General features: G+C 45.8%; 2 protein-coding genes across 2 annotated transcripts in view; both read left to right on the forward strand.

The window, feature by feature from the left end:
• SND1 (staphylococcal nuclease and tudor domain containing 1) overlaps positions 1-12357 on the forward strand; it is a 321421-nt gene that overhangs the window by 78097 nt on the left and 230967 nt on the right. The window lies entirely within an intron of this gene.
• LOC112066604 (microtubule-associated protein RP/EB family member 1-like) lies at positions 8176-9424 on the forward strand. Its single transcript, XM_055084850.1, has 2 exons — positions 8176-8515; positions 8612-9424. The coding sequence occupies exons 1-2, from the start codon at positions 8240-8242 to the stop codon at positions 9149-9151; spliced, it is 816 nt and encodes a 271-aa protein (XP_054940825.1). The 5' UTR covers positions 8176-8239; the 3' UTR covers positions 9152-9424.

Below are 12357 nucleotides of genomic sequence, written 5' to 3' on the forward strand. Positions count from 1 at the left end.
AGCCTGCGCGTCCGGAGGCTGTGCTCCGCAACGGGAGAGGCCGCAACAGTGAGAGGCCCGCGTACCGCAAAAAAAAAAAAAAAAAAAAAAATAGAAATGAGTCTGGGAGTTAGGCAGAGGCCATGTGTTGAAAACATGTCTGCCATGCCTTGTAGGCTTTTGTCTTAAGCGATTTTAAGGGGTGGCACCTTTTGGGTTTGAGTGTGCTTGTGTTGGTGGCTTTCATTTATGAAACATGAAAGTACTTTGCGTCTATAAAAGAAGATCATGCTAGATGAAAACTGATCTGTAGCGAGGGGTTCTGGTTTTGTTTTTGGTAAAGCTCACCTGGGGGTGAAAGGTATGAGGAAGGAGAGGCTGTAGATGTGGCTCCAGTAGCCTCTCACGCTGGAGGAGTCTTTCTACTTGAAGAGTTCTCCCTGGAACCCTCACAGTGAGTGGAGATTCTGTTCTCTGCTTATCTTAAAGAGATTTACAATATGGGTGTAGGAATAGAAATCACCCAGAGATCCCAGTGAGGCTGTAACTATACGTGTGTAATGACTAGGCAAGCAGGAGTCCCCTTGGAGTCTTTGGTTTCCCTAGTGTTCTTTACTGTATACCAACAGTTCCTATACTACAAGGGGAGTCCAGTCAAGTACTCGAGGCATGGATGTCGGGACCTCTGTTAGGCCACATTGCACCCTTGTGCAGGTTAGAGAAGGGTGCCCCTTCCTTCAGGCAGCCTTACGTCAGGGCACATGGCTTGGCAAGTAGAGTGGAGGCTGAATTTTAGCTCTCACTCTCCCTTGGTCCGCTTGGCCAGGTGCCCTCGTGCACGGCACAATGTGTACAAGACGATGCGGCTGTCCTAGTTAGAACAGGGCTGATGGACTCTCCAAAGAAGTTGTCGAGGGTATGTTTTGGGAATTGGGGAATGGTCTCGTACTTACAGAAACAAAGGATGCTTGACAGTTGTTTGGAGATGACCGAGGGACCGTGGAAGGTGCTGAATGAAACCCTCAGGAGATTGCCTTCTCTCGAATGTGGGGACATTTGGGGGGAGGGGGTGTCAGTGGCTTTGAAATGGAGAAAAAGTAACTTGGCAGCTTATGGTATTGGAGCTCATTCTACACAAAAGAACAGAGTGGGATAAGGTGCAGATTAAGGAACTGGAGGAGGAGATGCAGAGGGTAAGTCTTTGCATGAGCTTCCTCAGGGCTGTGCAGGCAGGTGGTGTGCAGAGACTCCTGCTGTGGGTGGGCCTGCCTACAAGCTCCCAGATGATGACCCAGTGGGGCTTGCCCTTCAGGTAAGAACGGGGAGGCTCTTTTAATGTTTATCTTCCCCCTACCCTAAAAATTAACGTGACATCAGCTAATACAGATCTTCTGAGACACCTCTATATATTGTGGGGATAGTAGGGCAAATTGGATTTTCCTTTGTTTAAATACAGAGACAGATTCATTTCTATTAAATTATACATGAAGGCAAGGAGGTTTTGCCCAAGACTAACTGTGTACTTCCAGTCCCCCCTTTTGGTTACTTTCTAATTGTAGCCAGAGGAAGGGCTCTGGACAAAAGTGCATGATCAAAGAACTGTTTGCATTCTAGGCAGCTTTTTTCCAGTAACACCCGGAAATTCATGGGTTAGCCACGGCTCCCAGATTTTGGTTAGAGCTTGATTTGTTGCTGGAACATGGGACATAGTTAAAAGCTATAGTGTGTAGTATTTCCCTCAGAAGGAGTACAGTTGGATGTCTGATGCTGTTGATTCTCTTTCTGTGGCACCAAGCTTTTGGATTATTAGGGTGAATCCAGTGTCATCTCTTTGGAGATGTAGCTCCTTCAGGCTGAGATCCATTTTGGACACTGGTATGTGGTGCTCCTGTGACCCGAACATGTATCAGGGTTTCTCTAAAGCTGTAGTGTGTGTTATCTAGTTGTTTGCCGCAAAGATACAAGTGCTAAATCTTGGAAAGGCTATGGGTTTTCTGAGCTGCTGCCTTAAAGGAGATAACACATTGTGCATCTCAGGACTTCCTAGAGAGCTTTTGGCTTTGATCTGAAACTGGAAAACCTAGTTCTCTGTTGCCCAGGGCTGCTGCGGGCTTTGTGTTACACTTGGAGTGTTAATGACAAAGGAAATACAACCCCTGGGCATTTGATGAAGGGGCTGACTTATTTCCCCTTGAAGTCGGATCTTGCAGTGCTATTGTAGCGGGCAAAGACAACACACACACACACACACACACACACACGCACGCACGCACGCACGCACGCACCCGGGAAGTGTGGAAACCCTTCCCCTCATCTCTCATCTGTGGTTTCGTGCTTTCAACTTGTATTGGTTTCCATCACCCTGTCTTTCGGTCTCCTCCCTGTGAACTTACCCACCATATAAATGTTCTTTCACAGCACAGCCTCTAAATATTCAGACCTGGACACTGTAGGATCAGTTTTGTTAAAGCTGCAGTCTGCCTGATCTCCCAGAGTCCTTGCTGCCTGTTTGGGGGGTTTGTTTCCCAGGCCTGAGCCCACTGGGTCTCCTCTTTAGGCAGGTGATAGGAGACAGAGCTGCAGGTAGGCACATTATTAGTGATACCTCGCAATGCTTAAGGGTTTTTTCTCAGAGGCAGGGTGGTTTCAGGTGCTAATGTCACCATTTGTTGTGCAGGACCCCGGGGTGCTTTGCCATTTAGACACAGATTGAAGGTGGTTCTCAACCTATTTCCTCCAGGTTAGATTTCTGAAGGTATGATGAGTGGTCCCTCTGGACCCTAGAGCAGAGGATGCTGCCAGCTGAGATGCGTCCCAGCAGGAAGCTCTGGGGCTGCAGTCCCTAAGTGTAGCAGGGGCAAACCAGTAAACCCACTGACTGTGATCTTGCGTGTGTGACTGGGAAGCATGAGGCACATAGCAAATTACAGAGGGACTCCAGCCTGGCATTGAGGACCTTGGAGAAAAGCAGAAGCTCTCTGAAATGGATATAACATTTCACCGGTTTCCAATGGAGAGATTTGGGGACTTGCAGCAATGTGATCAAAGGACATAGAATATGTCAGAGCGCCAGCAGAGGCATTCTGTACCGGCTTCAGATTTGTTTGATCTGGGCATTTTTGAGAAGAACACTTGAAACTTCTTTGTTAGAGGACTGAAAAAATTACTATTAGGAGTCGATGGCTTGGTCTTAGCTCATCTATTTAAGATTCCAGGATGTATATATCCAGTCATTTTTTTAAAGATTAATACCTGTTGTTCAGCTGGAGTGGTCACCAGAGTCAAGACATTTCATATCTGGGTGGATCCAGTTTCCTAAAATGTATGTTCCACCGCTCTTTATAAGTGAATTATAACCTGGAGAAGACAGCAATTGCCTATCTATTTCCCTTTGGTTTACTTTTTTCTCTCTATTACAAATTATATTTTCTTTTGTGTCCTTTAGCTAATGCATCCCCTTTCCCATGATCTTGCCTCTCCCCTACAAATAATTTTTGTGGGAGTTTAACAGTCTCCTAGTGGGTCTTGCTGGTTAAGCCTTTCCCGATCTTTGTGCATTTATGTCTTTCAATCCATCTCTCTCTCTCTCTCTCTTTCTTCTCCGTTCATTTAATCATCACTGTTAGCAGTTCTGTATTTTCAGTTTATCTAAATCTTCCCAGTGCTGCTGTGTTCATATTTCTTGTCTCTGTTCAGTCCTGTGAGCTGCGGTAAGTTTCTTTTGTTTCCAGAGTTGACAGCCCCATCATATTTACTGTCCTGTGACCATTTAACATAGCTGCTGTGCTGAGGTAACCCTCTTTCTTGCCTTGGTTCTCAAAAGCCTCTTTAGGCCAGGGATTTCCCTACCCAGTCCTTTCCTTCCCTGTATCATCCTGTTCTGTCTGTTGATGTTCAGGCCTGCTTTCCACCGTGAAGCCTAAACTCCCCTGACGGCAGGAATGGTATGTTTTTCTCCGCTTCCTCTCTCCCCTCTTTTTCCGAAGCTTGCAGAGTGCTGTGACTACCGTAGGCATCTAATAAATGTTTAAATCGACATTATCTGCTGAGGCTGAAGACCTAATCCATACATTATTTTTGAGCGACATCATTTTTAGCACTCCTAGTCCATCGCTAATATCCGTGACTGCTTCTGCTAGCCATTGCAACTTGAGCCAGTGTATCGGTGTCGAAAGGCCCCAGGAGTGAGTGTTTGCAGTTGGGTTTTTTCCTACTTCCTAATTGGATTGCTTGTTTTGATGGTCAGGTCACACATGGCTTGGTTTTCTGTAGGCACTTCCTCTTCCCCACTCCTGCTTTCAATCTAGTTGCCGCCGTTGGGGTGATGAGCCCTGCCTCTCCCTGAGCACTGGTTTTCCTGGTAATAGTATTCCAGTAGCCCCGGGGCAGATTGGGTTCAGTCCACCAGAGGGGTTAATTTCAGGATTTTAAGTGCTTCCACAGGTTGGTCCCCAACTGACTTTCTTTTAACACCTCTACTCTTATTCAGGCTTTCCCAAATTATCCCTCTTTCATAGATAGCAGTTCAGATGTCTTGATTCATTGGAGTTTTTAGGTGCGCTTTTTCCCCTGAGGGCTATCTTTTTTTTTTTTTTTTTTTTTAAACTCTTGTTGACCTTGTTGGTTGTCAGATTATTTCTTTGCTTGGAAAAAATTTTAAAGTCAATTAGAGAAGCTTTCCCTTCATCTTTCTCTCTTTATTTATGAGATACTGATTGCAGAGCTACCTACACTGTGTTTAGATAAATTACTGTTTTTTTTTTTTTTGGCATAACATTTATATGCAAGGCAAGTTTAGTGCAGTCATCCAGTGCCTTGCACTTCTGCAGGCCAGGGTTGTAGGTTTCATTCCTTGGTGGACTGAGTAGCTTTGTACTGGGAAAATTTTGTTCAGTTCAAAACCCAAACGTTTCAGTTCCTCATGTGTTATAGGTGCTGTGGACCTGGGAAATTATTTTTATTAGTAAGATGCTTATAATCTTAGAAATTGAGTCTCAGATTCTGACCAGTTTGTGCACGGTGTGGTCACAAGGTAGACTTTAGACTGGGTGGTAGATTGTGGATGAAGCATTATCAGGTCATGTCACTGCTATGGAAAAGGCTTTTCAGAACTGAGACTAGAAGGGGAAGCTGAAGGACACAGACGGTTGCTTTTTTTCCTCCTGCAAATGACAGGCCTATTGCTTAGGCATATTTCTAATGTCACTTTTCATTTCAGCCCGCCTTTGAAATCCTCGGCCAGTTTGTGAGTTGTTCACATTTTTATAGGCCTTCATCTCACCATCTCATGTGATCCGAGCCTGTTTTCGGCTGCGGATGCCTCTGCGTGGTTCAGGGTTGTGTTGGTGGCCACCTTGGCATATTGCTGTTTCACAGGAGGAGCTCTGTTCGGTTTAGCCGTGAAGATATCATGGAGACTTTGTGCTCCTTACCTTTTCACTTCTCTGCTAGAAGCCAGTGGATATAATCTCCTTCATCCTTGTCTCACTGTATTGGGCCCTTTGTAAGTCTGAGCAGAAGCTTCCCCGTTATGTGGGCATCTGCTGCGTCTCTGTGTTCAGACATCGGTACCAGAATCTGGTTCCTTCTGCTGTCCTGCCGATCCTGGGTAACCCACGTAAGGGACGCCTGTAGTTCCTGTAGTTTCTAGTTTCTGCTTTAAAATGCCTTTTTCTCTCGCCCCCCCCCTTTCATACCCTGTATGATTCTTCTGGGGCAAGTAGATTTTGCATTTCTTCAGATCTGTTGCCAGCTCACTCCCTGGCCCATAGTTGATACTCACATGTTTGTTGTATAACGTCTCGTTTCCTTCTCATCGGCTCTCATCTCATTGTTCATAATCTGGGAATGTGCGGAATGGACAGACTACACCTGACACTTGACTTTCTGAGTTTACTGCTCTGTCTTTCCTGGGATGTTTTCCCCATTAGTACTAGGGAGGCTGGTAGAAAGGTTTGAGGTTTTTTTTTTTCTTTTTTTTTTTAATGTGCTGTTGTCTTTTGTAAGGTGATCTGGAATTCAGAGAAAGCTGCATTCTTTCATACAGAGCTGCCTTTAGCATCTGCTCATCCGGCTGGAGGGGCTTGTTTTAGAAAGCCTGCCCTGCAGAAGCTGTAGGTGGGTGTCTGCGGAGGGGCTGCTGGCGTGCCCCATGCCCAGGCTGGCTCCCTCAGGCTCTGGCTGGAGCAGGTCCCTACGGATGGGGGTGCAGACTGTACCACCCACCCTAGTCTCATTGGCCCCCCTTTCCCCTTTCCCTCTTAGTGCAGCTGCTGTGAGGGAGTGCACACACTGTGTTCTACATGGGAGGGCTGGCGGCCGGCTCCCCTTACTGGTTTTGGCCATTGGGACAGCCCGGATTATTAGGCCAGTTTGTACTTTAAGATGAGGGATACTTGACATCACTCAAAGCAGCTTATTTTATTTATTTCTTATTTCTTATAAAGCGCAAAGAAGTTATCTCAGCCCTTTGCTGTTCCTTTCAGTGTGTATTAAGCTACCAGCTCAGTGTTTTTTTTCTTCAGGAAAACATCCGGGTTCCTCCTTGCCCTTGGCCAGCCTCTGCCTCACCTTTGAAGATCCTCTGTGGTGCCTGCCTCCTCACTCTTAGAGCCCTTTGGCTTCACCTTTTCTTCCCTCACCCCCTTCCAGCCCTCTTCTCTGGGAGGAGTGATGGTTCTTTCAGTCTAGACGGTCCTGTTTGCATACCAAGAAGTTACAGTTATTCTGGAGATGCATGGACTCCGTAATATCAATGATACGGAAAATGTAAGCTTCTCAGTTGAGAAGCCATAAGGCGGCTTCTGCTTGTAACACCATTTGGGCCCCTGGTTATTATTAGATATCCATAAAATCCCACAGTGGGAGAAGAGTCACTGGGGCTCTGTTTGAGAGAGATGTCTCCATTCGCAGAGATAAAGATTAGCCCTAAGGTACCTGCGGTAGTAAATGGGACTTGACAAACTGAAAATTCAGGGCAATAAAATCCTACAGCCTTTCATCTCTCACCCTCATCATCCCACAAGAAATGAATTCCCAGGGCAGAAGCTGATAGTGTTTAATATCTCTGTCTTGAAACATAATTGAATGTGCTCAAGTGGGAACATGCTCTCTCCTTGCTCCTGTGCCCATTCTGGAAACCTGTGGCCTGTTTCTTTGTGTCTCTACCCTCTTGCCCTCTCCCGACATCATGTCCCCACCTCAGGGTCCTCAAAAGTTTTGGGCCTCACACTGTTGTGGCCTCTCCCGTTGCGGAGCACAGGCTCCGGACGCGCAGGCTCAGCGGCCATGGCTCACGGGCCCAGCCGCTCCGCGGCATGTGGGATCCTCCCAAACCGGGGCGCGAACCCGGTTCCCCTGCATCGGCAGGCGGACACGCAACCACTGCGCCACCAGGGAAGCCCCCTCAAAAGTTTTAATACAAGCTGGTGCCCTTTCTTTTGTTTGCTTTTGTGCTTTGACTTGGAAGCATTTCTGCAGTTATCTGAATGGTGAGAGTATGGATTTGTGCTCCTGCTACTCTAGTTTTCCTTTGGATTTCTTTTTTTTTTTTTTTTAAACAAATTTTTTCTCTTTTTTTTGGATGTGGACCATTTTTAAAGTCTTTACTGAATTTGTTAGAATATTGCTTCTGTTTTATGGTTTTGGTTTTTTGGCCCCGAGGCATGTGGGGTCTTAGCTCCCCAACCAGGGATCAAACCCGCACCCCCTGCATCGTGAGGTGGACTTCCAGGGAAGTCCCTGGGGTTCTTTCAGTTACCCCTCCTATCCCTGCTGTGGTGCCTCCCATTACCCCTACCACCCTCCCTCCCAGAGCGCAGAGAGGAAGTTTGTAAGCTTTGATTTGAATGATGACGTCACTCCAGGCACAGGCAATTTGGTCATCCTGTTACTGTTCTCATGCCTTACAAAGGAGCTCCTGATGCCCCCGGTATCCCCCTCGTCTTGAATGTTGCTCTGAAATTATCTGGGCTGTGTTTTGGATGCTGCATGAGCCAGCCTGCAAATGAATCCTCACTCACCTCTGCAGAATTGAAGTTCACTGTCTCCCTTTAGCTGCTTTGCTTTGGGTTCAGCCAGAAAGAGCATCATCTTTAAACCTGAATTCAGCTTTACGTCGGCGCGTAACGGGGCGGGGGGGTGCGTGTGAGGTCATCGCGCGGGCGGGCGGGCGGCGGGCGGGGTCAGGCGGTTTGAACGAGACGAGGACGGAACCGGAGCCGGGTACGGGCAGCGGACGCGGTCCAGCCGAGAGCCGAAGATGGCAGTGAATGTGTACTCAGCGTCGGTCACCAGTGATAACCTCAGTCGACATGACATGCTGGCCTGGATCAATGAGTCTCTGCAGTTGAATCTGGCAAAGATTGAACAGTTGTGCTCAGGGACTGCCTATTGTCAGTTTATGGACATGCTGTTCCCTGGCGCCATTGCCTTGAAAAAAGTGAAATTCCAAGCTAAGCTAGAACACGAATACATCCAGAACTTCAAAATACTACAAGCAGGTTTTAAGAGGATGGGTGTTGACAAAATAATTCCTGTGTGGCAGAGCTTTATACTGATTTGATGGAGATGTTTGATGCTTGCCAGAAGCTTCTTCTTGCTTTGGGCTAAATAGTCTTGTGTTTCTCTGCAGATAATTCCTGTGGACAAATTAGTAAAAGGAAAGTTTCAGGACAATTTTGAATTCGTTCAGTGGTTCAAGAAGTTTTTTGATTTAAACTATGATGGGAAAGACTATGACCCTGTAGCTGCCAGACAAGGTCAAGAAACTGCGGTGGCCCCCTCCCCTGTTGCTCCAGCTCTGAACAAACCGAAGAAACCTCTCAGCTCTAGCAGCGCAGCTCCGCAGAGGCCCATTGCAACACACAGAACGACTGCAACCCCTAAGGCTGGCCCGGGCGTGGTGCAGAAGAATCCTGGTGTGGGGAACGGGGATGACGAAGCAGCCGAATTGATGCAGCAGGTCAACGTGTTGAAACTTACCGTCGAAGACTTGGAGAAAGAGAGAGATTTCTACTTTGGAAAGCTAAGGAACATTGAACTGATTTGCCAGGAGAACGAGGGGGAAAACAACCCTGTATTGCAGAGGATTGTGGACATTCTCTATGCCACAGATGAAGGCTTCGTGATACCTGATGAAGGGGGCCCGCAGGAGGAACAAGAAGAGTATTAACAGCCTGGACCAGCTGAGCATCATCCGAATTCTTCACTCCAAATCATGTGCTTAACTGTAAAATATTCCCTTTTATTATTCTTAGAGGACTCACTGGTTTCTTTTCATAAGCAAAAAGTACCTCTTCTTAAAGTGCACTTTGCAGAAGTTTTTCACTCCTTTTCCAATAAGTTTGAGTTAGGAGCTTTTACCTTGTAGCAGAGCAGTATTAACATCTAGTTAGTTCACCCAGGAAACAAAGAGGCTGACCATGGGGCTCACTGTGTGGATGTTGGTAGCACTGATGGCTGGAAGAAGGCGGAGATCTCAGTAGAGAAGTGTAAAGACTGGTTTGAATTTTAAGCTAATGTGAAATGTTGAACAGAGAACGTTTTAATAAATAAATGCCTTAAGAGTATTTAAAAGATGCTTCCATATTTCAAAATGTAAAATGTTAACCTGACAGGACCTTCTGTGTGTTTGACATTGTGTCTGGGAAAGAAGGGCCAGAACCTGGAACCTTTGGGACCTGCTGTTCCCAGCCCTCACGGGGCTGCCTGATCCTCATAGGCCCAGACCTTGGCCCAAAAGGAAAGTTTGAAAAGTTGCTTTGTAAAGCCATTTAGTGTCCTTGACCAGTTGCATCCCTGATAAGAAGCAAGAGGCATTGTTGCCTGGATGAATAGAGGGTGTGTTTCAGCCCTGAGACGTGTTGAGTTGAAGAGCTTGATTTTCATAGAACATTTCTCTGGTGGTTTTTCCAGTTATTCCTGATATTTCTGTGTACTGTGTTTTGTTGTTGTTGTTGTTGTTTTTGAAATGAGGTGTGTCCAGTTTTTAAATCTAACAACTACTTTTGGGGACTTGCCCACATCTCTGGGATTTGAATGGGGGTTGTGTCCCATTTTACTGTCTTTTAAGTTTACATTTAACATGTTTCTCTTCTCTGCTCCCCTTGCCCACTGGGGACTCCTCTTTGGCTCCTTAAAGTTTGCTGCTTAGAGTGGAAGTTCAGCAGGCAGGTGATCATGCTGCAAGTTCTTTCTGGACCTCTGGCAAAGGGAGTGATCAGTGAAGGAAGGCCACTGCTACCTTGGAATCTGCAAGGCTGGGTGTTTTCGGTACCTGCTGTCCACAGCCCTCCACTGTTATCGGAATACTTAACCAGTGCACTAATCTCTTTGGAGATAAAAATGTTAGCGTGTTACTAAATGTTAATTTTCTTTTGCAGAAAATACAGTACCATGTCTGAGTTAATTATTAATATTTAAAATATTTCATTCCTTAACTCCCTCATTTGCTTTGCCCACAGCCTATTCAGTTCCTTTGTTCGGCAGAATTCTGCAAAATGTGTGTTACCCACTACTGAGATTGTTCTGCCCCTGATGTATTTGTATTGATTTGTTTCTGGTGGTAGCTTGTCCTAAAATGTGTGTAGCAAACAGGTATTTTATGATAAAATTGTTGTGTAGTGCATGCTCTGTGTGGAATTCAGAGGAAAACCCAGATTCAGTGATTAACAATGCCAAAAAATGCAAGTAACTAGCCATTGTTCAAATAACAGTGGTGCTATTTCTCTTTTGTGGCCTTTTAGACTTTTGTTGCCCTAAAATTCCATTTTATTGGGAACCCATTTTCCACCTGGTCTGTCTTGACAGGGTTTTTTTTGCTACTTTAAACAGTTTCTAAATAAAATTCTGTATTTCAAGAGATAAAAAAAAAAACAACAAAAAAAAAACCTGAATTCACTACTTAAAACATGAACAACCAAACTGGCTTGCTCTAGTTTTCTTGGATAACTACATTTAAGCTGCTTATTAAATGTAATTTTAGATTCTAGAAAACTGCATTGGCGTGGTTGAAGCCAGGCCAATATCCCTCTGCTCCAAGAATTTACATAATTTATGTCTTCATTGGTCAAGTCTCTAAATCTATAGCTGATAGATACTGATTTGAAGCAGGTCGCTGACTGATCGCAGTCGAGTCTCTGCTTTTTAAACGAGGCTGTGCAGGGTGCTTGCGGCGGGGCAGAGTTTTTCCTTCTTCATGACACTTGTTAAAGAACAGTAAGGTACACTCGATTCAGCACATTTATGCTAGGTGTAGGGACCACTGCAGTGGGGTTTTGCGTGGAAGAGAGAGATTGGGCTCTGGATACCACAAGGAGGGTGGGAGTTTCTAATTAAGGAGCAGGATGGGGTTTGGGGATGGTGGAGGATGAGAAACCCAATCAGATATCCAGTGTGATCAGATATCAAAGTTGGGGAAATCTGGCTAAAATTGGATTCTTGCTAAAATGGACAATGCAGCGATGAACACAGTGCCCGAAAGGCAGGGTCTAGTTGAGAAGAGAGTTCAGAGGAACCTGAATAGTGTTTGGTCAAGGAGAGAATGGCATTTGTGATGTCAGGTTTCAACCTTGGTGTCTGAAACTCGTGGTAGAAGGCTTCAAAACTCCCAGTTCTTTAGAGACTGTATGGTTCACCTCCATGGTGCCCGTGGGAGGAAGCAAGCCTTAGACAATTGTAGCTTCAAGATACTTTTCCCAACAGCTTTCTCATTCCCTCTTCCGTTGCTATCTTGACCTCTCCCTCTCTCTGGCTTGGTCCTTGTCTTTGGTGGTGGTCAGGATTAATAAGAGGAAGCCAGGACCTAAGAAGATAGTTTCATTTCCCTTTTTCTCCTGTTACCTTCAGTCTACACTGACTGTGTCTTTTCTGCTCAGTTATAACCTCCTGCCATGGCTAATTCAGGGATGCAGAGCCCCCTGTGGTAGTAGAGGTAACTGAGCTTAATGCAGCAGGAGACTTGAGGGTATAAAATCTAAGGAAGCAGTTTTTGACTCCTCCCCACCCCCCCATGCTTGTATACCTTAAAGCGTTGTGGTGTTGCTCAAGTGACTTGGAATTCAGAAGCTGGGGAGTAGGGACTCATTGCTCTTTCTGGCTTCTGTTTAACCTCGGTACATTTCTTCCACCTCTGCCCCCTACCCTGCTAGGAAAATGATGTTCATATGTGTCGTTCTAAGGTATCCCCCGATAGGAAGTTCTACAAGGGCAAATCATTTGACTGTTAACTGTTAGATTCACCGCAAATATGGCTGCCAACACTGTCGCCTCTCATCTGCTACAGATGAGCTCTGGCCTCCTGGATTTGCACAGGACTGCTCTGAGGACAAAGATTAAGTGGATCTCCGTTGATGCCATATCTTTTTTTTTTTTGCGGTA

This window comes from Physeter macrocephalus, chromosome 5 (assembly GCF_002837175.3).
Source record: "Physeter macrocephalus isolate SW-GA chromosome 5, ASM283717v5, whole genome shotgun sequence".
Lineage (NCBI taxonomy): Eukaryota > Metazoa > Chordata > Mammalia > Artiodactyla > Physeteridae > Physeter > Physeter macrocephalus.